At 43.9% G+C, this 24,418-nt stretch overlaps 1 protein-coding gene across 1 annotated transcript in view; it reads left to right on the plus strand.

Moving 5' to 3' along the window:
- The window catches only part of CNTNAP2 (contactin associated protein 2), a 1,428,778-nt gene that overhangs the window by 843,923 nt on the left and 560,437 nt on the right, over positions 1 to 24,418 (plus strand). The window contains exons 7-8 of the mRNA XM_048510449.1: positions 15,409 to 15,574; positions 18,636 to 18,785. Coding sequence (XP_048366406.1) covers positions 15,409 to 15,574; positions 18,636 to 18,785 — 316 coding nt within the window. The remainder of the gene's footprint in view (positions 1 to 15,408; positions 15,575 to 18,635; positions 18,786 to 24,418) is intronic.

Here is a 24,418-nt window from a genome sequence, read left to right on the forward strand (position 1 = left end):
AGTCAGGTCACAGTCCAACAGGTCATGGCACAGGAGATCAGCAGTAGACCAGGCACATGGAGGCAACAGGAAACACCCTGTTGCACCCAAGCAGAAGCAAGCTCAGAGCAAGGCTTATATAGAGAGCCTTGTTCAAGGGGCTAGAATTCTGCAAGGAGTTAATCCTCATCAGGTGCAGAGACTTCTAATCTCCCATATCTTGCTGCCAAACCAACACTCCTTCTTTGCTTCTGCAGTAGTAGCCTCTGCTTCTGCCTCCTATGCACAGCTGGCTCATCACTGGGTTCCCTAGGAAGATCTGCAGGCTCCTCCACCTGTATGTCATCAGGCAGGGAAGGTCTGGGGGTTAGCTCTGCTGCCTGATCTTCCTTAGGACCAGCCAACTCTGGCTGCACTGTATCCTCAGGTTCTGCCTCAGAGTCCTCTGTGTCCTGGTAAGTACAGGGGCTGCCTCATGACAGTCCTTTACGGACTAGCGGAAAGTTTGTTTCATGGGTCTCCATGTAGCCATGCCTAGTTAGGCCAAATGTTGTATTGAATTCCAGGATGGGATATGATTTAAATTGTCTGATAGATGAGAGCATATGTAGGGACAGGTAAAGAGAACAATCCATTAACTGATTCGGCCAAAGAATATTTGGGAATGGTGCTGTTTGACATAGCCCCTGTTTGTGCCCCTATAATCTCTGTTTTGCCTGTGAATTTGTGAAGCTGTCTCAACCGACATACTATAAATTTCCAGTTCTTTTAGCTTTCCTAAAAGCATCTTTACACTTCTTAAAGCTCAGGTAAAGGATGACGCAGTATTACTTTCTGTAAAGATTTCAGCATTTCTTACCTGAAAAAGTATGTCCCTAGAGCCTTCATATGAAGGGACTATTTGCGATTCACAATAAAGCCTAATATTCAAGGTGTTTCTGAAATGCAGATGATCCCAAAACTCTGCGTAAGATAAACCATCCTTGAGCTTTGAATTTTCATTTCAGCTCTGCTTAAAAATTCATCTCAGGGCAGATAGGGGAAAAAAGGCTTTCTTTGATAAGATGTGAGGTCCAGCATGAAATGATATTATCCTGAGCAAGCCGTCTCCACTGCAAAGGGAATTAGCTGGAGACAGAGAGCGCGAGAGCGGGTAACTGGGATCAATAACCTATGTATACCACGATCGTCCTGGGTGACAACTCTCAAATGAGCAGGCAGTTGTTCTAATTGAAATGGGTTTTATTTTTTAAAAAATGAGAAATACATATTTTAGCAATGAACGCACACATACATACAGGAGCTGACTAAGAGGAAAGGAGAGAAGGCTGGATAGTGTTTAGGGAAGGATGACCGTTACCAGTCTTGTTCAGAATCCTACAACTTGTTAGAACAAAAATTGTTGGAAAGCGAATGGATTAATTTAATTAGGGCTGCTAGGAAAACTTGTTCACCCTGACATCTTTCAATACCCCTCTATCAAAACAGGATGGCTCCCTATTTGTATTTTTTGACCAATCCTATGCAGAGAAGAGCCCTCACACTTGCTCGCTTCAAGGTTTTCCCCTCCGCTTTATTGCGTGGTAGATTTAACAACTTGGAAATGAGCGAAAGGGTCTGCTCGTGTGGTGAACAACAAATTGAAACATTGGCTCATCAACTGCGTTGCTGCCCTAAATTTGCTAATATCAGATCAAAATATTCCAATATTCTTTCTAGGATACCTAGTGAAATGGGAGAAGCAGGTAGACTTCCTTTCCTTCTGGACAATTCTGACAATGAAACTTGCGAATTGGGAGCACGATTTTTACTGGAGGTGATGCACAATCCATAATTTATATTCTGTCTTAAACCTTTGTATTTGTGTACCTTTTATCTCAGTTTTTTTAATTGTGTTATGATTATTGTTATGCCAAATAAAGGCTTATTATTATTATAGTTACCAGTCTTGAATGGACATCCAAGGAAGCAGCACTTGCAGCCCCATCTAAAGGGGGAGTAAATTTACTGCTGAAGATGGTGTGGGGCTGCACCACCAGATTTGTCCTCCATGGGGCACTTGCCCTGGAGGAGGAGGAGGAGGAGGAGGAGGAGGAGGAGGAGTTTGGCTTTATATCCCCCCTTTCTCTCCTGTGAGGAGACTCACTTTCAATCTTCTTTCCCTTCTCCTCCCAAAAAACACAAACCCTGTGAGCGGGGTGGGGCTGAGAGAGCTCCGAAGAACTGTGACTAGCCCAAGCTCACCCAGCTGGCATCTATTGGAGTGCACAAACTAATCTGGCTCACCAGATAAGCCTCTGCAGCTCAAGTAACAGAGTGGGGAATCAAATCCAGTTGTGCAGATTAGAGAGCATCTGCACCACGCTGGCTCTCTCCACTGAAAGGGGAAGGCAGACCTGCCACCAGGTGGCCACCATGGCCCTCCATGGCAGCCAAACATGGTGCAGAGTGCTGTGCCAGCATCTCTCTGCCCTGCCATCAGCGCTGGCATTGCGTGGGTGTTCTTGGGGCGTGGCCGGTGGAGAGGCCGACGTCTACACCAGCTGATGGGGCTGTACACTTATACCACCTTTTCAGTGGCACAAATCCATCAAGCCCAATGGGGCTTTCCAACAGCAGGGAGGCTTTGTTGTGTTTTTTGCCTCCCCATGCCAACCAAAGGCCCCTGTGGGAACAGTGGAAAGCCCCCGTAGGAATAGTGGGGCTGCAGCATTGTGTCTGGGGCCCCCAGCTCTGTGGATGGGGCTGTCAGGAGGAAAGTGACCAATGCTTCCAGAAGCAAAGGCAAAGGCCCACATGCAAATGAGGGTGGGTGCGCGCGTGCGCGCACACACACACACACACGCACACTCACACACAGTGAAGAGCCAAAAGACCAACATTTATACTCCCAAATGGATCATGGGGTGGTATAAAATAAGCTGGCAGGAAAGCCAGAGAACTAAGAACTGGTAGCTTTTTCCGGGTTCTCACAAAAGCGAAGGAGAGGCTGAATGGGTCCAAGAGAATGCCTGGACTGTTCCCTTGAATACTGATTGGCTGCAGGGATGAGTGCAGATAGGGTGGATCCTGGGCTGTTCAGAATGCTCGTTAAATCACCTTTGGGTAGCACAATGGGGATAAAGTAGCCCCATTTTCCAGCCAGGCACACCTTAGGATCAAGGTGAAAGTTCAGCCCCCAACTTCCTTCCTACCCAGGTTTGACACGCAAGATAGGTCCCAAAACTCTCTTAGGGGCATCCATTTTGGGACGAGTGGTGCCCTGCTCTGATGGTAGTTTTAGCCCTGCGCTGCCATGGAGCCCCTTAACACAATGAGGGGTCCAGATGCTCACAATGGCATAAGGTGTATCCTGGCTGGCCAGTTTAAAGTAGGTTGGGACAGATCTTAAGTCCTTCCGCAGTCGTTTTGCAGCTGTTTGTCCGAACGCTTGTCTCTGAACAATTGCTCCTTTCTGAACAGAGTTTTGAGGAAAGCCTGATTTATTAATGCAAGCCCATGTGGTGTACGTCTGAGAAAGTTTGTGCATCGATGCCTTTTTTCCGAGAGTTGTAATCACATCATCAAATTAATACACATCAGACTAGTTCATCCCTTCTGTTACTGTGTTCCTCCAGCAGATGAAGACTTTTCTGTTTTGTTTGCTGTTCCCTTGAGGACCCTCACTGATTCTCCTTCCCGCTTATGTGTGTCTATGGCCATTTACACACTTGTTATCTCCCTCACGTTGGGTGTACCTACCTATCAAGTTTGATTCTCAATTATGCACCCATTTCCCCCTCTTCAGCAGTCAGCCCACCTTCAGATCAGAGAATTGCTGTGGTTTCTAAAAGCACTGAAAGTGAGACTTTTCCTCACCGTCACAGGTAAAGCAAAGGAGATCAGCATGTGCTTATCTTCCTTCAAGTCTTCTCACTTCTCTCCACCTTTGCTTACCCGCACCACAACAGTTTCTCCCAGGTCATTTCCACACGGTCAAAATATCTTGGGGTGAACAAGAGAAATATCCCAGTACAGCCAAGAAGTTTGCATGGTTCCCAGTCCTAAAGGGTTTGCCCTGCGATATTTCCTTCATCCCAGGATATTCAAAAGCCACCAGATTGGTGATTCTTTTCAAAAAATCCTGAAGTGAGCCTGTAGAGCCTGCAACCGTGCAAACACCAATCGGGAGCAGATCCAGTTTATTTTTCCTGCCCAGCCACCTGATCTCCCCAAATGACATTCATTCAAGCTTCCACTCAAAAACAACAGCCAATCAGAATGCGAGACACTGGGTATGGTCAGATATACTTGCAGCTGCCACTCAAAAACAACAGCCAATCAGAACATGGGACACTGGGCATGCTCAGATACACTTGCAATGTAAATTCAGAAGTCCCGGACTTACGTTGCCCCTGGTCTTCACTAGATTTCTTCACAAAATTCAGAAGTCCCGGAGCATTTCCCCTGGTTTTCACTAGATTTCTTCACAAAATGGGCAGCTATGCGAACAGACAAACTGGGATAAAACAGACCAGGATTATAAAAAACCAGTGGTACACAGTTATAATTCTGCCATGTTTGTGACTTCTTTTAATTTGGGGTGGGAAGGGATCTTTAATGCATTGATTGTAGGAGGTATGGAGAATCGCAGCACAAATCTGTAAAGCGTTGAAGCATGATTCATCAAATGAACATGAAAAGGGCGGGGGGAATCACATCATAGTGGCCATGAATCACCTTGAGGGGGTGAGTGCGGACATAATCATGGTAAAGGGAGGGATTGAAAATGTTTTCCAAACATGTTTAGTGATTTGTGGGGAAAGGACCCTGGACTGCCAAAAGAACAGCAAGTGTTGATAGGAAGCAAATAGACACCCACAATATTAATATTGACTGTAGTACTTAGAAAGGGTTGCTTAGAATCCCAAGAGAAATTGCAGGTGCTTTGTTGTATTTTATTGATATAGATTTGGTTCTCTGAGATGTTTTCCTTACTTTACATTGGTCAGTTCTTCTCAATGGGTGGTAGATTTGTCCTCCATGGTCCCAATGCTTTTCAACGGGAGTCCTCTGAGTGGCTAAGATTCTCGTACGCATGTCTGCGTGTCTTCAAAGATAGATCCACCAAAATAATAATAATAGAAAAGCAAAAATAAATATTGCTGGAATTGGCAGGACCAACAGAATACAACTATATACTTTTTGAGCTGAAAAGGCACCCAGGATTGGAGCCTGCAGAGCAGAAGTCTTGGGGCAATCTTCAGCAAATGATGGCAGGCAGGGAGAATCCCTTCAGCTGCACACAGAATGTCTGGCAGACCAGAGAACAAAATGGTCAGGCAGAAAAAATAACATGCCTCCTAAGTTTTGCATTCTGCACAGCCAGGCAGGAGACCTCGTGCAGGGAACTTAGGGGAGAAAGGTGCACTTTGAATTGTTCTCCTCCCCCCCCCCCTGGCTTGAGCTAAAATAAGGCATCTTGCTGATTATGGCAATATATAATTGCTTGGTTTTTGAAGGAGCTATCTGCGTAGCTATGCAGACACAAATATGAGAATCTTACCCATTTGGAAGACCCGTCTACCTCCCATTGAGAAGCACAGTGTGGACCTGCTCATCACACATGGACAACTTTTAAATTAGTTTTTATTTTTACTGCACAGAAAAACTTTTTAACACAGTTCGCGGAGGGCAGGTCTACTCAGTGCTTCTCAGTGGGTGGTGGACCGGTCCTCTGGTCTGCTAAGATTCTTGTATTTGTGTCTGTATTTCTTCACAGACACCTCACAAACAAATTTTTTAAAAAAGGAAAACTATATGTTGCCTGAATCAACAAGACCAGCTGAGGACAACTATGTACTTGTTGGGCTGAAAAGGTGGCCAGGATTGGAGCCTGCAGAGCAAACGTCCTGGGGCAAATTTTGGCAAATGGCAGCAGGGAAAATCCCTTCAGCTGCACACAAAATATCAGGCACAAGCTGAGGGTGAAACTGACCAGAGAGCAAAATGGTTGGGCAGGAAAAATAAGGAGGAGGAGGAGGAGGAGTTTGGATTTATATCCCCCCTTTCTCTCCTGCAGGAGACTCAAAGGGGCTTACAATCTCCTTGCCCTTCCCCCCTCACAACAAACACCCTGTGAGGTGGGTGGGGCTGAGAGAGCTCCAAGAAGCTGTGACTAGCCCAAGGTCACCCAGCTGGCGTGTGTGGGAGTGTACAGGCTAATCTGAATTAACCCAGAGAAGCCTCCACAGCTCAGGCGGCAGAGCTGGGAACCAAACCCGATTCCTCCAGATTAGATACACGAGCTCTTAACCTCCTACGCCACTGCTGCTCCTGAACTCTGCATTGTGCACAACCAAGCAGATGTCTTGCAGGCAGCTTAGGGGCGAAAGGTACACAAAAAAGACGCCTTGAGCTAAAATAAGACATCCTGGGAAGAAAGCTGTGCAGACTGCCTTCCTAGGAGGCCTTTTTTGGCATCCCCAGACTGTTTTATTTAGGCTGTGTGGAACAGACCAGTGCTTCCTTTTCTACCTGTTGCCATCTAACACAAATACACTCAAAAGAAGTTATGGATGGCATCTATGTATGGGGTATGACTCTTAAAAGAGGGATGTGACGCCTCATTGTGCCCCCTAATTTAGAGCTTGCGTTCCTGGCGAATAACCAGAACACCGGATGACAATGCAACCGCATGCCGTTTGATCAAAAGTTGTGCTTTTTCATCAAGCCCGGAATTTCTTGCTCTGCCGGTCTTTCAGAAGTGACAGCGAAGCTAATATCTGCATTAACTTTTCTGTTAGGTGAAGCGTTTTTGTGTGAGCGCTCAGGTCTAAAAGAAACAGGTTTTTTCCCTTTATAATTTTTCTTCAGAGAGAAAGAAAAAGAGGGAGGGAGGGAGGGAGGGAGGGAGGGAGGGAGGGAGGGAGGGAGAGCAGTGGACAAATGACAAAAACGCTAAATGAAGCGCCGAAAGAGTTCTGCATGAGAATAGAATTTCTAATGCAGTCATTCCCGGTGCAATTCCCCTGCCAGTTTCCAGACCACCTATGTTGGTACAGTTGTCAGTGGCAACGGTGTCTGTGTTGGAATGAAAACGAAGTTGTGCTCACCCGTGTTTAACTGACAGTGTCACGAGGTCCTTTGGGACCCCCCGGCGGACTGATTTATTACGATTCATCTCATGATTGGTGTGGCTCAATGATTTATCTTCATAAAGGGCTCGTGACAGCTGCTGTTAAGCGTCAGGATGCAGTTACCGCGCGCAAAGGATGATGCAGGGATAATTTGTTTTCATGATTTATTGGCAGTGGGTCTCATAATTAGTAATCGGGTGCATGGCAGGGCCCCTGATGTATATAAAGTTTGGTGAGGGCTCTCTGTGGGAAGAACATAAGAACATTAGAAAGAGCCTGCTGGATCAGACCAGAGTCCATCTAGTCCAGCACTCTGCTACTCGCAGTGGCTCATCAGATGCCTTTGGGAGCTCACATGCAAGATGTGAAAGCAATGGCCTTCTGCTTCTCCTGCTGCTGCTCCCAAGCACCTGGTCTGCTAAGAAGAAGAGGAGTTTGGATTTATATCCCCCCTTTCTCTCCTGTAGGAGACTCAAAGGGGCTTCCAATCTCCTTTCCCTTCCCCCTCCACAACAAACACCCTGTGAGGTGGATGGGGCTGAGAGAACTCCGAAAAGCTGTGAGTAGCCCAAGGTCACCCAGCTGGCGTGTGTGGGAGTGCACAGGCTAATCTGAATTCCCCAGATAAGCCTCCACAGCTCAGGCGGCAGAGCAGGAATCAAACCAGGTCCCTCCAGGTTAGAATGCACCTGCTCTTAACCACTACGCTACTGCTGCTCCCAGATTTGCAATCTCAGATCAAGAAGGAAGAGAGACATAAAAATGGTGTGTTCCTGATAGCAAAAAAAAATGGCAATGATGAAATTCACAGGCTGGCAAAACTAAATTTGTTTTTATTTGCTGGCCAGAGACAGGAATCCAGAAGATACTGAAAACACAGATCAAAAAATGACATTCATATGAATTTACTCTTTTGGTTCCATGTTTAAAACATATGTTTATGCTGCTGGATGTATCATCTAAGGATGCCTTCAGAAGTTTACTGTAACTTAATGTCTAACAGTACATGGAATTGGCTTTCTAGGTCCCAATTCCCAAAATGAGGAGCTCTTTGGCTTGAGATATTAATATCCCCATTTGAACTGTGTTGAAATGCTCTCCGGCATGGTATCGTGCAGTGGTGCCAAAGGTTCGCCACCACGGGTATAGTGGTTAAGAGCAATGGACTCTAATCTGAAGACCTGGGCTCCCCCCCCCCTCCTACACATGAATCCTACTGGGTGAGATTCCTTATGGAGGGAAAGGTGGGGCATAAATCTAAAATCCTCTTCTATAAAAATATGTGCTCTACCTTCCTAGTCTGTGTCTCATCCAAGTGAAAAAAATAGCCGGTACCATACATGAATAGGCCCAAGTCACGTAGCTTGCGTAGCACACACACCATAATTACCTTGGAGTCTCAGAGTGACTTACAAACTCCTTCCCTTCCTCTCCCCACAATAGACACCTTGTGAGGGAGATAGTCACTGTTCTGAAGAACTGTGACTAGCCCAAGGAAACCCCCACGGGCTTCATGTGTAGGGAGCAGGGAAACACATCCAGTTCACCAGAGAAGAGTCTGCTGCTCACATGGAAGAGTGGGGAATCAAACCCGGTTCTCCAGATTAGAGTCCCTCACTCATAACCACTACACTACACCGGTTCTCTGGTAACACACTTTTAAGAAAATAATGTCACAGGGATGACAGTAGGGTTGCAAGGTCTCCTACACAACTGGTGGGAGGTGGTGAGACTTACCAACCTAACCAAGTGTCACAGCATTTAATTTTCAGTATGTACCAGAAGTGACATCATCACATTGGCAATGATGTGGGACTTTGTGGTATTTGGTCAACAACTCTATGGTAGAAGGGTTTTTTACTATAGATTTTTTGCCCAAGTACCAGAGCACCTCATCATCAGTGAACTGATAACATCACTTCTGGTGGATGATGGAAGTGATGCAGTGGTTGGATCCGAAAATTTTGGTAACAGGTTCCCATGGTGGTGGGATTCAAACAGTGGCGTAGCGCCAATGGGGAAGGCATTGATAATTTCTCTATTACTGTGAAAAACTCTTACTGTAAAAAAAGTTCCTTATTTCCAGCTGCTATCTTTCTGTCCATAATTTAAACTCATTATAGCAAGTCCTATCATCTACTGCCAACAGAAACAACTACTTCTCCTCTAATTGACTGCCTGTCAAATACTTAATGTTTTCAAATACTTAATTTTGTTTCTAGAAATCAAAAGAAGGATACTTCCCTTAAACAAAGAACTTTACCATATTTCTAAAACATGTTTTTAAAACAGCCCAATGGGGAGAATTTTCCCGTTTTCTACCTTCGCTAACCAGCCACATAGGAAACAACAGGACTTTATGATTTTTGGACCTAATGGAATTTCTAACGGAAAAGCAGACCCAATTAACCCCCTCTCGGCACACACAAATAATTAGTAACCCCCTCTCGGGAACTGGTGAGAACCTGCTGGATCCCACCTCTGAAGTGATGTCACCAGTGAAATCACTGCCACTCCAGTTGTTAGTAAATTCCCCCTACCAGTCAGCTGATTGGCAACAGGAGCCAACAACTGGGGACAGTGAATTCCCCACTCCCAGCAGGGCTATGGCAACCCTTGGTCAGAGACAGCCATGTCTTGGCTTGGTGGATCAGTCATCTGGCTCTGTAAGACAGCATTTCACTGTTGTTGTTTTTACCTCATGGGCAGAGTGCCCATCTGGGTGAGATATGGAACCACCCACCCTGTGTGTATCCTTTTATGGCCAGGAGGAATAAGAAGATATAGTCCTGTAAATGAAAGACTTTATACAACTACTTGTGTTTCTCTTTAAAAAAAAAGAAAATACAGAAAAGGCCCCTTTCTACTTCAAGCAGGTCATAGGAGGAAAGGGAGGTCATGCAACCTCCAGCAATTATTTTTGATATTCAAGTAAAACTTGCGTCGCCTGGAAAGAATATGGTAGCAGAAGTGTTCAGGAAAATGCAAGCCCACGTTCTGAAATGCCAGCATTTTCATTTTCTGTTTTGAATGGCTTTTGCAGAAAAGAACAACAGACAGTAACCCCTTTCATTTGTAGTTCTCATTTTCTTTGTAAAGGTTTGCAGGGGGAGGGAAAGGGAGCAAAGGGTTTCCTGGAAATGGAAATTGAATTGGCATTTGTTTTTGTTTGTTTTTTAAAAAAATCAAAGTATTTTTCTAGGTTTTCTGTAAGGTCAAATAAACATTGTGGTTGTAAATGTACCACTTATATGTGCTTAAGCCAGGTAACTCAAATGGAACTGGGCACCTTTCTAAAGTCTGGAACAAATCAGGCAGCCCTGGTTCAAATTTTTCTTGGCCATGCTTTCATTAGGTAGCCCCAGAAAAGGCAAAAGCAGCTTGGACGTAGGCAAATTTCAGTGGGAGACCAGAGAAGCATCCAAATCAACCTCTCTAATGACCTCTTCTGTAACATTTTATCCCCAGCTGCAGTATTTTGTAATAAACAAAATTTGCTGAAGGTGCCCGTGGGGAATGATAGATCTACCCATGATGTAGATCAGGGGTAGGGAACCTTTAACACTCAAAGAGCCATTTGGACCCGTTTTCCACGGGAAAAGAAAACACTTGGAGCCGCAAATAATTGTTGACATTTAAAATAAAGATAACACTATATATATAGGGGGTTTTTTACCTTTTACTCCGCTCATTCTGAGAAGCGCATGGATGCGCCCGCCTGCTGCCTGCAGGGCGGGCAAGGATGAAGCCGGCGGCTCGGCCTCGCCGGCCGCCGGGAAAGCGCCCGCCCCACTCCAACGGGGCAGGCGAGAGGGGAAGCCTGTGGCGCGGCCCAGCCAACCATGGAGCAGTTGAAATTAAGCCGCGCCTCTGCTACCTGCAGGTGGCGTGGCAAGAGATGGGGACCGGCGGCTGCGCCACGTGGAGCCACAGTGCAAGGGCGGAAGAGCCGCATGCGGCTCTCGAGCCGCAGGTTCCCTACCCCTGATGTAGATTTACATGTCACAAAGAGTTCTCATTGGGTCAACATCTCCATCAATGTATTTTTGTTAGACCTTCTCTTTTCTTTTTCTGCCAAGAAACTATACAGTATAGATCAGTGGTGGTGAACCTTTGGCACTCCAGATGTTATGGACTACAATTCCCATCAGCCCCGGCCAATCATGGCCAATTGGAGTGGAGTGCCATCTGGAGTGCCAAAGTTTCACCGCCACGGGTATAGAGCAAGACATTGCCTAAAATGAGGTCCACTTCATTCTGCGCAAGTGAATCCTGGTGCCTACCAAATCTTTTTGTGATGCCTTCACAAAGTTTTTAGAAAGTGTACAGGTTGGCCATTGGAAATTTGATTGACTGGACCTATTTTTTTAATAATGTTGTTTTGGCAACAGCTACTATAGTAACTAAAAGTAAGCTATGGCCGCCATTTTGTGATGGGCTCCAGCCAGTGGTGGGATTCAAATCGTTTTACAAGTGATTGTTTTCAAACACCATTTTAACAACCGGTTCTGCTGAAGTGGTGTGAACCGGCTGAATCCCACCACTGGCTCCAGCTCCTCCCTCTACCCCACCTCCCTCACAAGGTGTTTGTTGTGGAAAGAGGAAGGAAAAGGAGTTTGTAACTGCCTTGAGACTCCTAACAGGAGACAACGAGGGGGCATAAATCCAAACTCTCCTACTCTTCTTCTTCATTCCGCAGTCGCTTCACTTTGGCTGATGAATAATATTAGCAAAATGAGCATAATCTTATTTGCCTTTCCGAGCAATAAAAAGGGCACTTCTCCTCCTGTAAATTGGTGGTTAAAAAGGAGCCGTTTCTAAAGAAATTACATATGAATAAACGGTGAGGCATAACTTTAGTTTCATTCATTGAATCAGAGCAAAGGTTAGGACTCTTAGTGCTGCTTTTCTTCAAATCTTCGGAGGTAGTAATTATACTGAATTAATTGCATGTGTAGCTTGGTGCACACTATTCTCCTGAGTGTTGCTAAAGAACTTGGTTAAAATATGCTTTCAGACAAAAGTTGACTTTAAAGAGGCTTTGCAGACGACGGCATGTCTGGGCATTTGAACAATACAGCTAACCTCTCTGCTTCGCTATCCTGAAAATTCATCCATCTCACCTTGCCTGAATTCTATTTTATGGTATTAGTAATAAAATTGGCTTGCCGGAGGCTGAAGCCTATTTTCATATTGATGCACGTACACACATGTGTTCAACATACACAGCTGAACACATGATGTCACAACCAGGGTCAGCTTTAAGCCAATTGGACCAATTGCCTCCAGTTGGGCCTTGCACCGAAGGGGGCCCTGCACTAGGATAATCTACTCTAGTCTTCTCAAGTATACACAACAACACACTGCAACATACACCTAACACCGCATGTACTTTTCCAAGATGATCTACACATTTTGTTTGTTTTCAAATTCAAAACCTTTATTAGGCATGATGTAAATACATAGCGTAGCGAGTAGAGTAAATAAAACAATATAGTTAAAAGAAATATCGAGAACATACATACATAATTCAGTTGAGTTGGGGGAGGCACCCAGAGGGATGCTCCATAATTTGTACTAAAAAGTTGGCCACTATTTCCAGCATCTTGGGGTTCTGTTTATTCAGGAGGTAATTCAATTTAGCATTGGAGGAAAGTGGGCTTACCATAACTGGGACCCTCTGGAAAAAACTAGGTCTAAATTCTGTAAATTTAGGGCAGATAAGCGGAATATGTTCTAAGGTCTCGTCGAGCGTTAGGCAACATTTGCAAGCACTCATCTGATGTAGAGCTGACTTAAATCTCTCCAGCGATAAGGTGGGAGGGAGTGTGTTAGTTCTTGCCCTGGTAATCAACTATCTCATCTTGGGGTTGGATAACATATTTAAATAGCGAGCTATTGTACCTTTCTTAGGTATGATGCCAAAGTACAGCTCCTATTAGCTCCCATTGGAAACAATGAGGAATGGGGCACCCCCTTGGGGGTTCATAACATTGGTCCCCCTGAGCCAAACTTCACCAAATTCGGGTGGAATCATCAGGACAGTCTCCAGATGATACCATGAAATTGTGGTGTCACTAGCTTTAAAAATGCAGTCTGAAACGTGAAAAAAACACCAAAAATGCAAAAAAAAACCCAGACAAACCCGAATTTTTCGGATATACCCGAATATTCGGGTATACCCAAATATGTTATTTGTCTTATTTGGGCATACAGATATTTGGGCAATCCAAATAATCCAAATGGGCATAATTATCTGTATGCCCAAATAATCCAAATCTGAATTTTACCAAATTTCTAGGGTATTGACCAAGACTATTTGAGACTCCTTACAGTTGACAAAGGTGGGATATAAATAACTGGAACATGAGATAGAATGAGAAGAGAGGAGGAGTCATGAAAACATACAAGACATTCCTCTTCCTGTTCATCAAAGCAAAATCCCAACAGCAAAGACAATGCATCTCAACCAGGGTAAAGCTGGACGAATCTGCTCATTCTTACCTTTAATATATCTTCTTCCACACCTCTAAAGTAGCACCAGTCCACTATGACACTGCCAACTTCTTTTTAACATTCATGTGAGAATAAACAGAAACTTGAAATGTGGTACAGAAATGAGGGAATACTGCTAATATTCCCTGAACTCCTTAGGGAATGTGACTGTCTTAGATATAGTTCAGCACCAAATTCTGGCTGTTGATGATTTTGGGGGGCCCTGTGCTATGAGAAGATGTGCGTGATAACACCTAAAAATACACCATCCTGCTGGTTGCTGAATATTAACATAAACCCGTAGTTTTAATAAGTCTGGAATTAACAGGAAAATTGTAAGCCTGTTTCTCTGTACTGCTGTGCCTGATAGCGTGTATTATAAACTCTTTCCAGCTCACTGCTGTGTACTAATATGCATTAAAAAGCTTTTTGAAACCACTTTCAAAAGGCAGAATACAAACTCCTGGATACCTTATCAAAGATATCAAAATGTAGTATAAGCATTCTGGGGCCTTTCATATGTCCCTGAAAAAAACTGGAACATGAGATGGAATGAGAAGAGAGGAGGAGTTATGAAAACATACAAAATGTGGTCAATCAGTTGACCACATCATTATTCAAGGTTTCTTCCTTCAGTTTCTTCTTTTTTTTCTTTTTTTAAAAGCGTCCCTTTAGACTTTCTGGAGATAAAATGTCATATTATATTTAAAAACCATCTACATCCCAGTTTCCTGACCAGTTAGTTCCAAGTACAGTTGATGACAGGCAGTGATGTCCCCTGGATCTGTCACAATGGCATCCTTACACCCTTCTAAGTCTAGTTATTTTAGTAGACTCAGAAAAATGTAACATTGCTCAGCCCCAGTGGCGTAGCACCCACAAGGCAGGGGGTGATGCCTCGGGTGGAACAGCAGTGGAGGCGTGGCCAGGCCATCTAGGGGGCATGGCGGGGGCGTTCCAGGAGTAGGCGACACTGTGGAAGAGCGCAAGGCGTGCGCATGCCCCAGGCACAGTTTCACCTCGCTCCACCTCTGCTCAGCCCAGATCTCACGTTAACCTAATAAATCCAAGAAGCTAAGCAGGATCAACCCTGCTTAGCATTTGGATGGGAGACCACCAAGGAAGTCCAGGGTTGCTATGCAGAGGCAGACAAAGGCAAACCACCTCTGAACCTCTCTTGCTTTGAAAACCCTTTAGGGTTGCCATACATTAGCTGTGACCTGATAGTACTTTCCGCTAAAAACTCTGCTGTGGAGTGCACTATATATGTAAAACAGCTCGATTTGAATCCAGCGGCACCTTAAAGACCAACAAGATTTTGGGGGTATCTATGGTGTTGACCTTTAAAGTGCTGCTGAATTCAAAGTTAGCATGTGTACTACCAACCCTCTGAAACTATCACTACTTACTTACTTACTTACTTACTTACTTACTTACTTACTTACTTACTTACTTACTTACTTACTTACTTACTTACTTACTTGTGGAATTTATACTCTACTCTATACTGAAGTCTCAGGGCGGCTTACGAAATTATAAGCAACAATAAAAGCACAATTGTATAAAACAATCCTTAAAAGCCACAATACTAACCACCCATGTACCCTCCACCCCCCCCCCCAGACCAGCAGCTTCTAGAGGGGTCATCAAGAAGGTCAAAAGTCAAAAGCTTGGGTGAAAAACAAGGTCTTCACCAGAGGCCAAACCCCATAAAGGATTGGTGTCTGGCAAATTTCCATGGGGAGGCTGTTCAATAGTCTGGGGCCAGCCATGGAGAAAGCCCTTCCACGTATTCCATCCCCCTGCACCTTGGCAGGGACCACGAGGAGACTCCCCCCCAACCTCAGTGCTCAGGCAGGTTCATGTGGGCACAGGTGTTCCTTCAAATATTGGTTTTAAGATCCATTTAACTGGAGTACACTTCGACATGCTTATTTTAGTTGCAAGCATTGCTCCATTCAGATTTGATTTCTCCAAATCAGGTATTAAGGCATTTGAGAATTGGCTGCTGTAAGCGTTGTTTGAAGAATAATTAGCATATGGCATCTTTCATTATTTCTTACTAGATTTTAAGATCTTGCAGGAAAAAATAGTATTCATTAAACCATTTCTTCCTCCATGTCTCTTATAACAGAAACATCTGTTTCTTCTTGTTCAATCAAAGTGACAATCTCAAGAGTCCTAATTTTAAAGTAATGCCATTTAAAAGATATCCGAGCAAGATGGAATATGCTTCATTAACATATCTAATTTGCACATGAAACTGGCGTTCCTACGACTCACAGGAGGGTTAAGGTTGCATACTTTAAATAAGCAAGTTAAGGATTTTCTAAAATAAGACACGGAAAGAATAAAGCAGAGGGTAGGAGCAAAGAGAACATGAACGGTGTCACGATGAGGGTTGAAAAAAGAGATACGTGTCAGACATGTGCTCTGGTACTTAACAGCCCAATCCAGATGGGTCACGCTGGCACGCCCCCCCCCCCTTCAGCATAAAAGGTGCCTATGCCAGCAGGGAGAGCAATAACAGTGGTGTATGGGGGCTGCACAGCTCCACAGCAGCCAAACCCGGAATTGAGCTTCCGGGGAGCTATGCTGATGTCCGAGTGGACACTAGTGTGGGGGGAGGTAGGCCGAGAGGGGCTTGGACAGATTTATGGAGGAGAAGTCGATTTATGGCTACCAATCTTGATCCTCTTTGATCTGAGATTGCAAATGCCTTAGCAGACCAGGTGCTCGGGAGCAGCAGCCGCAGAGGACCATTGCTTTCACCTCCTGCATGTGAGCTCCCAAAGGCACCTGGTGGACCACTGCGAGTAGCAGAGAGCTGGACTAGATGGACTCTGGTCTGATCCAGCTGGCTTGTTCTTATGTTCTTATGTTCTTATGAGAGCATTTCTGGGGGAGGAGCCAACTTTAGTCAGCTTCCACCATCCTTCCAGTCCAGGAACGCTGTCCTCCACGCTGTCCTCATACTTATGCCACACGAAAGTGGTGTAAGCCTGTTTAGGCTATGGCGCTATTCACGCAGCAAGAGGACTTTTAAATTTCCCTCCTTTCACTCCTTTCACATATGAAGCCCCTTAGGGGGAAGTGCAGCACCGCCTTCGCTATGCCATCCCTGGCCGCTGTGGTGCTCCCTTCCACATCTGGATTGGGTTGCCCATGTTCCAAATGTGCAGCTAAAACCATCCTTGTATTGTTGAAGGCTTTCACGGCCGGAATCACTGGGGTGCTGTGTGGTTTCCGGGCTGCATGGCCATGTTCTAGCAGCATTCTCTCCTGACGTTTCGCCTGCATCAGCCACAGATGCCAGCCACAGATGCAGGCGAAACGTCAGGAGAGAATGCTGCTAGAACACGGCCATACAGCCTGGAAACCACACCTCACCCCAAAACTATCCTTGACCATAAGCAGCCCCAATCCATACACTGGGTGCCAATCACAACAATTACTGCGGAATTAAGATGTTCGGAATTCAAGGTTTTGTTTCCCTGATAATTGAAAGTAAAAGAAGAATGTGGGATTCACTTGCTGCTGGAGCTACCCAATATGTGGACAGCATCCATTTGGGCTCCATCTCCACACATTACGAGCCCCTTCTGTGTGTTGGGGAACAACGCAAGGCCTTTGTATCACGGGTGTGATGGGAGTTTTGTGCCTCTCAGATGCACACCAGCTGTCTTCTGCTTGTGATCAAAGCAGGCATAGAGAAATCTCATTTCTTTTGCAGCAGCAGAAAAGCTGGTTGGCTCTGACCCCATGTGTGTAACTGCTGGCTGAATTACAGGCAAGCTAAAAGAAAATCTTTACTTGAATGTGTGTGGCAGGCCTTTAAAAAAAGACAAGGAATGTATAGGGGTGGTGGTGTTGTTTTGCAATGTTGCTGTTTTGTTTGGGTCCCTTAGTTTGAAATTATGTAGGAAAACCGACACTTTGATATACAAGTTTTACTTGTTAGGATATGCCGACCACAAGTTGCATGATTCTGACTCATCAATTCCTTTTTTTCCCCTCTTTTTTTAATACACTGTGGAATTGTTAGGGTTTTTTAAGTTACCTATGTTATATTCTTTGTACACAAATAACAGTAATTAATTTTATATAGAAAATTAGGCTGCAATTCTAAACTTACTTACATCGGAGCAAGTGAGCAAGTCTAACTGTTATGCCTATTTGACCTTAAGTTAATTTTATATCTTTACTTCATGTGATTATTAACCAGCTTTGTTTTGTTTCAGGAGACAGACAGTGCTGAGTAGTGGTTAGAGCACCAGGCTAGGATTGAGGAGACCTAGGTTTGAATCTTAACTCTGCCACAGCAATTTGCTGGATGACCTTAGGTCAGTCCCACTTTTTTAGTCAGCCTAACCTGCCTCACAGAGATGTCAAGAAGATCTCCTCTCCTCATCCTCCAGCAGCGATGTAGTGGTTAAGAGCAGGTGCATTCTAATCTGGAGAACCAGGTTTGATTCACCCCTCTGCCACTTGAGCTGTGGAGGTTTATCTGGGGAACTAGATTAGCCTGCGCACTCCAACACCCGCCAGCTGGGTGACCTTGGGCTAGTCACAGTTCTACGGACCTCTCTGAGCCCCACCCACCTCACAGGGTGTTTGTTGTGGGGGGAAGGGAAAGGAGATTGTCAGCCCCTTTGAGTCTCCAACAGGAGAGAAAGAGGGGATATAAATCCAAACTATTCTTCTCTTCTTCTTCTATATCATTCTCACCCAGTAAACGTCCATGTAATTTCAACCAAGGTCTCTGAGATTCTAGTCCAATACTCTAACCACTGTGCAACACTGGTTTTCAAAGTAACATATTGCTGTGGTTTTTATAGTCGACTCTTTTTGTTCAATAGTGTTTTCTTATGCACTGTAGTAATCCCGTTTATTATGTTTGCTGGGAGATGTTGGGGATTGAACCAGGACTTTTATGTATGCCAGTCTCCTATATTACAGAGCCTACTGAGCCATTTTTTAATGAACATAAACATAGTGTTGTGCAAGGACAGCCAAATTGAACCTATCTTCTTTTGTTTGCAGGCACTGGACTCAACGATGGACAATGGCATGAAGTCCAACTCTTAGCAAAAGAAAACTTTGCAGTCCTCACCATCGATGGTGATGAAGCTTCCTCTGTTCGGAGTAATAGCCCACTCAAAGTAATGACAGGAGACAAATATTTGTTTGGAGGTATGTTGCCCTGGTGAGAAAGGGGTTCTGGGAGAGGGAATTGTTTTGCCTCTGAAAAGGTCTTTTCTTGACATTTCATGCCCATCCCTTCACAAGCAATGGCAATACTACTTTTTCATCTTTAAAAAAAAATTATGTTATACTACTAAAAGAAAAAAAAACTATTTGCAAACAGTATCTTGTTTGAGGTGTGAATTTCCAATTCATGTAACGATGCAATTTTATGAGAACTTTATATCTTACACAGCAGAGTCTTACACAGTTGCAGCACTGGACTGAGTTGAGTATGTTTCAGATTTTTGTATATGTTGGCCTTTTTGAGATAGAACCTTTAGGGAAATCAGAGACGACTCGTGTGAAAATATAGTGTCTTTCTGGCAGTTTTGAAAGAAACAGCTGTAGATATGTGCATGTTTGCTAATTTGTGTGTTCCAGTTGTTTGCTATATAGTCCAATGCATGAATTTTCTCTAGTAATTAAGAACATAAGAAAGAGCCTGCTGGATCAGACCAGAGTCCATCTAGTCCAGCACTCTGCTACTCGCAGTGGCCTACCAGGTGCCTTTGGGAGCTCACATGCAGGAGGTGAAAGCAATGGCCTTCTGCTGCTCCTGCTGCTGCTGCTCCCGAGCACCTGGTCTGCTAAGGCATTTGCAATCTCCGATCAAGGAGGATCAAGATTGGTAGCCATAGAGCAACTTCTCCTCCATAAATCTGTCCAAGCCCCTTATAAAGCTATCCAGGTTAGTGGCCATCACCCCCTCCTGTGGCAGCATATTCCCAACACCAATAATGCGTTGCGTGAAGAAATGTTTCCTTTTATTAGTCCTAATTCTTCCCCCAGCATTCTCAATGGATGGCCCCCGATTTTACAAGTTGGGAGCTTTTCTGTCTCTAGGACCCCATGGAGATGAGTACTCGATAGGTCCCATATATTTCTGAGGGAGATATGGAACTTGTAATGTTGGTTTAATAAATAACATTTAAAAAAACAGATTTCTGGAAAAAATACATTTTTTGGTTTACTAAAATGTGTTTAAAGAATATAGGGCCTGAGGTAGATCTTCTGCAGAAGTGTATGGGACCTATCGAGTACTCATCTCCATTTCATTTATTATTTCCTTTGTCATCTTGCATGTACTTTCAAAAAATGATGGACAGTTCTAAAACACAGAGGTCCTGATCCGGAGAGAATTGCATCCTGTTGGTGTCAATAGGATGTTAGTCACCACTGATTGATAATCTATATATATAAAAATCTATCGGTGTGTTTTTCTGCTGACAGGTACCGGTAATCTCCCAAACTATTGGACCGATTGCTTTGAAATTTTCACACAACGTTGCATTTGCGTGCGGCCAGGTTTCCATACTGTTTTCACACCTCCTGTTGTGTACATGTCACAACTGTGCCAGTTATTGTGTACATGCCACACCTGTGACAGTTGGAACTACAGTTCTGTTCCGCAACAATGCCATCTGCTGGCCGTCAAAGCAACACCCTCTGATACAAGGGAAACAACCATGCCTTCCTTGAAAAACACTGCCATCTGGAGTGAAAGGGATGGGGCGGGCCATCTGCACATGGCCCACCCACCCTAGCGGAGGAAGGGGAAGGGGAAGGTGAGGGAGGGTGAGGGAGGGTCGGCGGGTTTGCTGGACCAGACGCTCTGAATTTTGAACACAACGTAGCTCATGCCTCCCAGCGTGTTTTACGCTTGATAAATCGCCTTCAAGGGAAGGGAGTGAAAGGGACAGGACCAGCCACCTGCACGTGGCCCACCCACCCTAGCAGAGGAAGGGGAACGTTAGGGAGGGACCGGGTGGGTTGCCATGCAAAGGAATGGGAGAGATGGAGGGGAGTGAGGGGCCCCTTGCCCCTCCCCTCCCTTGCAATCATTGTGCAATGACACATGTTCGAACCGTTCGCTTCCCCTTTTCTTTCTTTTCCACTTCACCAGACTCAGCCACAGCAATGCGTGGCCAGGCCCACTAGTAGCATATAAAATTTGTTTCTTAGCAGTAACTGTTTTAAAAGCTATTAGGTAAAAGATATTCTTCAGAGAATCTGAATAGAATTTTGCTTTTGCCTGATTCCAGTTGCTTGAAACATCTCTGCTTGGATTTGTTTTATAATGGATTTCATCCCTGCATATAAAATTAGTTTCAGGGGCAAAAATATCCTTGGTTACAGAATTCAGAATTCTAAACAACAACAACAACAAAAACCCTTTCAAGGTTATTCTCATTTCACTGTCTTTCGTTGAACTATTAAAATGCATATAGAAAAGAGCGTTTAAATAGTTTTACCACCACCACCCCAAAAAAACTACAAAGCCCTAATATACGGTTCATTAAGGGTAGACAAACTCTCTTATGGCAGTGAAGATAATGAACAGGGCTACCTGTTATACAGAAATGTTGCTGCATTAAGAATGGCCTGTCACAGGATAAAGCCTTTGGTCCCTCCTTGCCACTTCGGGATCTTCTGGGAATCCCTATATACCTTTTAAATGCATCTTGGTTCTCAGATGGTCCTTCACATACTGTTGAAATAAATAAGAAATTATGACTATGTTGTGGAAAGTGCCACAGCTGTTGTGGAAAGTGCCACAACCCTAGAGGGTTTTCAAGGCTAGAGATGAACAAAGGTAGTTTGCCATTAGCAATTGGCCATGATGGGAGGGGCTGATGGGAATTGTAGTCCATAACATCTGGAGTGCCAAAGGTTCACCACCACGGACCTAGGCTAGCCTGGGCTATTCAGGTCATGATTATCTGAACCCTGAGGAAATATTTCCTCAAGCAAATATGTGCTGCTCAGCCAAAGAAGCTACCCCACAAGCAGAGAAAACTGGGGCAAGGGGTTAATAGCCATAAAACAGAATGCTTACCTTTTTGGACCCCTCCTGCTCAGCATAGTTAAACACTAGAAACCGTTAAAAATGTTGTGTTTAAAAAATTTCCACACACATACAGACCAGATGTAGGTTAAGCAACAAATCATGTCATCATTTGAACCTTTTTTGTGCCCTAATTAATACATCAGCAAAGAATATTCCAAGAATTTCAAAATAAATGTCAGTTCTAATGAAATAAGTCTAAAGGGTTCTTTCCCATTCTTAAATGAAGGGTTTTTTTAAAAAAAAAGAAATAGTTTCTCTTTTTCAGCAGTGCCAACTTTTCCTAAATCACTCGCGGATCATAGATATAGTGCAGTAAAAATTTATCCGCTGCAGTACTGAAGTTTTTTAACATCAAGTGGTGGTAGATTCATACCAGCAGCGTTGAAGGTGTTTAACGCTAAGGTGGCCCAGCACCTTTTGTATGGTATCCCCATCTGGATCCAAGCATGGCACCAGAAATTGGAAAGCATCCAATCCAATTTCCTTTATAAGATCTTTGGCACCCCGCATTGTGTCCCCTATGGTGTTCTTTGTTTGGAATCAGGGCAACATTTATTAGAAACAAGGGCATGGGTTGTAACTTTTAAGTTTTGGCTGCATCTTTGTTTTTGCACTGACCCTAACAGTTTGTCCCAGTTAGAAATGAGAGAGCTTCCAGCTTTCGAGAATGAGTGGCCTACATATTGAAAAAAAAGATATTTTCCTTGAGAAACTTCTCTTTGGGAGGCCCTACAGGAAATGCTCACCGCTCCGGAGATTTACCATCGCTTAAAGTCTAGATTATTTGATCAAGAGTACCAATTTCTCCTGAGCAAAGCACAAAGCTCTTGCTCTCCAATAGTCTTTGGGATTATCCCTCAGAAAACTAGCCCTGCTATATATCTGCAACAACTTATTAATTACAATAGCAGATGGGTCATGACCAAGAGCAAGGTGTAACTCTTTTCGTCCAGCACATCTTCAAGGTCAATTCTCTGGTATTCCACAAGATGAAGTACGCTGTCAATTCTGTCCTGATACAACTGTAACACTTTCTCATATTCTGCTCCATTGTTCAAAGTACAACAACATCAGAACCAGTTTGAGAACTGTGTTACCAACAGGATTTATGCTCCTCTCTGATAAAACAAAAATGGCTAAGCTTCTAAATAGCTCTAGTGTGGAAATATCTGAAGCTGTTGCTATGTTTTTGCTCGGTGTACTGCAAGTTGAGCAATAATGATCTTTTTATTGTATTTGAAATTCTTGGCACTGGTTTTATGCCTAATAAAGGTTTTTGGATTTGGATTTGGATATAGTGCAGTGATGGCGAACCTTTTCGAGACCGAGTGCCCAAATTGCAACCCCAAACCCACTTATTTATCGCAAAGTGCCAACCCGGCAATTTAACCTGAATACTGAGGTTTTAGTTTAGAAAAAATGGTTGGCTCCGAGGCGTGCGTTACTCGGGAGTAAGTTTGGTGGTAGTCAGTGGCTTTGCTTTGAAGCAACCATGCAACTCTTCCAACGGGTGACTCATGACCCTAGGAGGGTTTACTCGGAAGCAAGCCCCATTGCCAGCAACCGAGCTTACTCCCAGGTAAAGGATTGCACTTTAGTTCTTTGCATGAAAATCAGTGGCGTTTAACAGTGCTTAACAGGGTTACTTACACTGCTTCCCCAAAACTAGGTCTTAGGTTTAAAGCTAATAATTGAGTCCAGTGGCCCAGGCCAGCCTAGATATGGGGGGGGGGGACACTCTGTGCATGCCCACAGAGAGGGCTCTGAGTGCCACTTCTGGCACCCGTGCCATAGGTTCGCCATCACTGATATAGTGAGTTTCTTCCAGTTCCTTGGTCAAATTAGCTTAGTAGCTATTTCTAAGTTTGTTACTACTTTTGTTTCACATAAAGATTTTAGTTTGGTCAGCTGGGATGCAGCAGATGAGAAAATTGTATATTTCCAAATTAGAATGTCCCAAATGAATATGATAATTATCATTAGTTTTTATGCACTGCTTTGTCAAAATTATTCTTTTGTGCATTATTGAGCATGGTACTTTGATACAAGAGCATTTATGCCAAAATGTATTTTTACTTTCAAATGGATGGGGGGAGCAGGGAAAGGTAGGCACTGGGACCCAGTCGGAGCATTCTACCACAAAGAAGGTCCAACATGCTTTGATCTGTAGCAGAGGAATATACAATCTACTAACATCTTTATGTGAAACAGAGTATAGAAGGTTAATATCTTACTAAGTGTAATTTTAAAAAAATGCCACAGAATTGTGCTCATCATGATTAAACACGTTAAATACTATGCAAAACTCTGCTAAAATAAATATATGCAGATGTTTAACATTTGCTATCTAAACCCCGAATGTGAAATTTCAAATTTTACTCTCTAGTTGGAATGTTTTAGACTTTTTGATATCTCTTAAGTGCTTTGATATCTACATTTTCATATACCCATCACCTAGCAAATTCAGTCAAATATTAAATACCTTGGCATGATGAACAGAAAATATGGACTATTCCACATCAACTAACATCAAGCAGTGGTGGGATTCAAATAATTTAACAACCGGTTCTGGTGGTGGGATTTAAATAATCTAGTTTATTGAGAAAATAAAGTATCCAGACAGAAAGAATCCATACATACAGTATACAGAGTGTAGACCAGGGGTCTTCAAACTATGGCCCTCCAGATGTTCATAGACTACAATTCCCATGAGCCCTACCACTTGGCCATT

Source organism: Sphaerodactylus townsendi, linkage group LG11, assembly GCF_021028975.2.
Source record: "Sphaerodactylus townsendi isolate TG3544 linkage group LG11, MPM_Stown_v2.3, whole genome shotgun sequence".
NCBI lineage: Eukaryota > Metazoa > Chordata > Lepidosauria > Squamata > Sphaerodactylidae > Sphaerodactylus > Sphaerodactylus townsendi.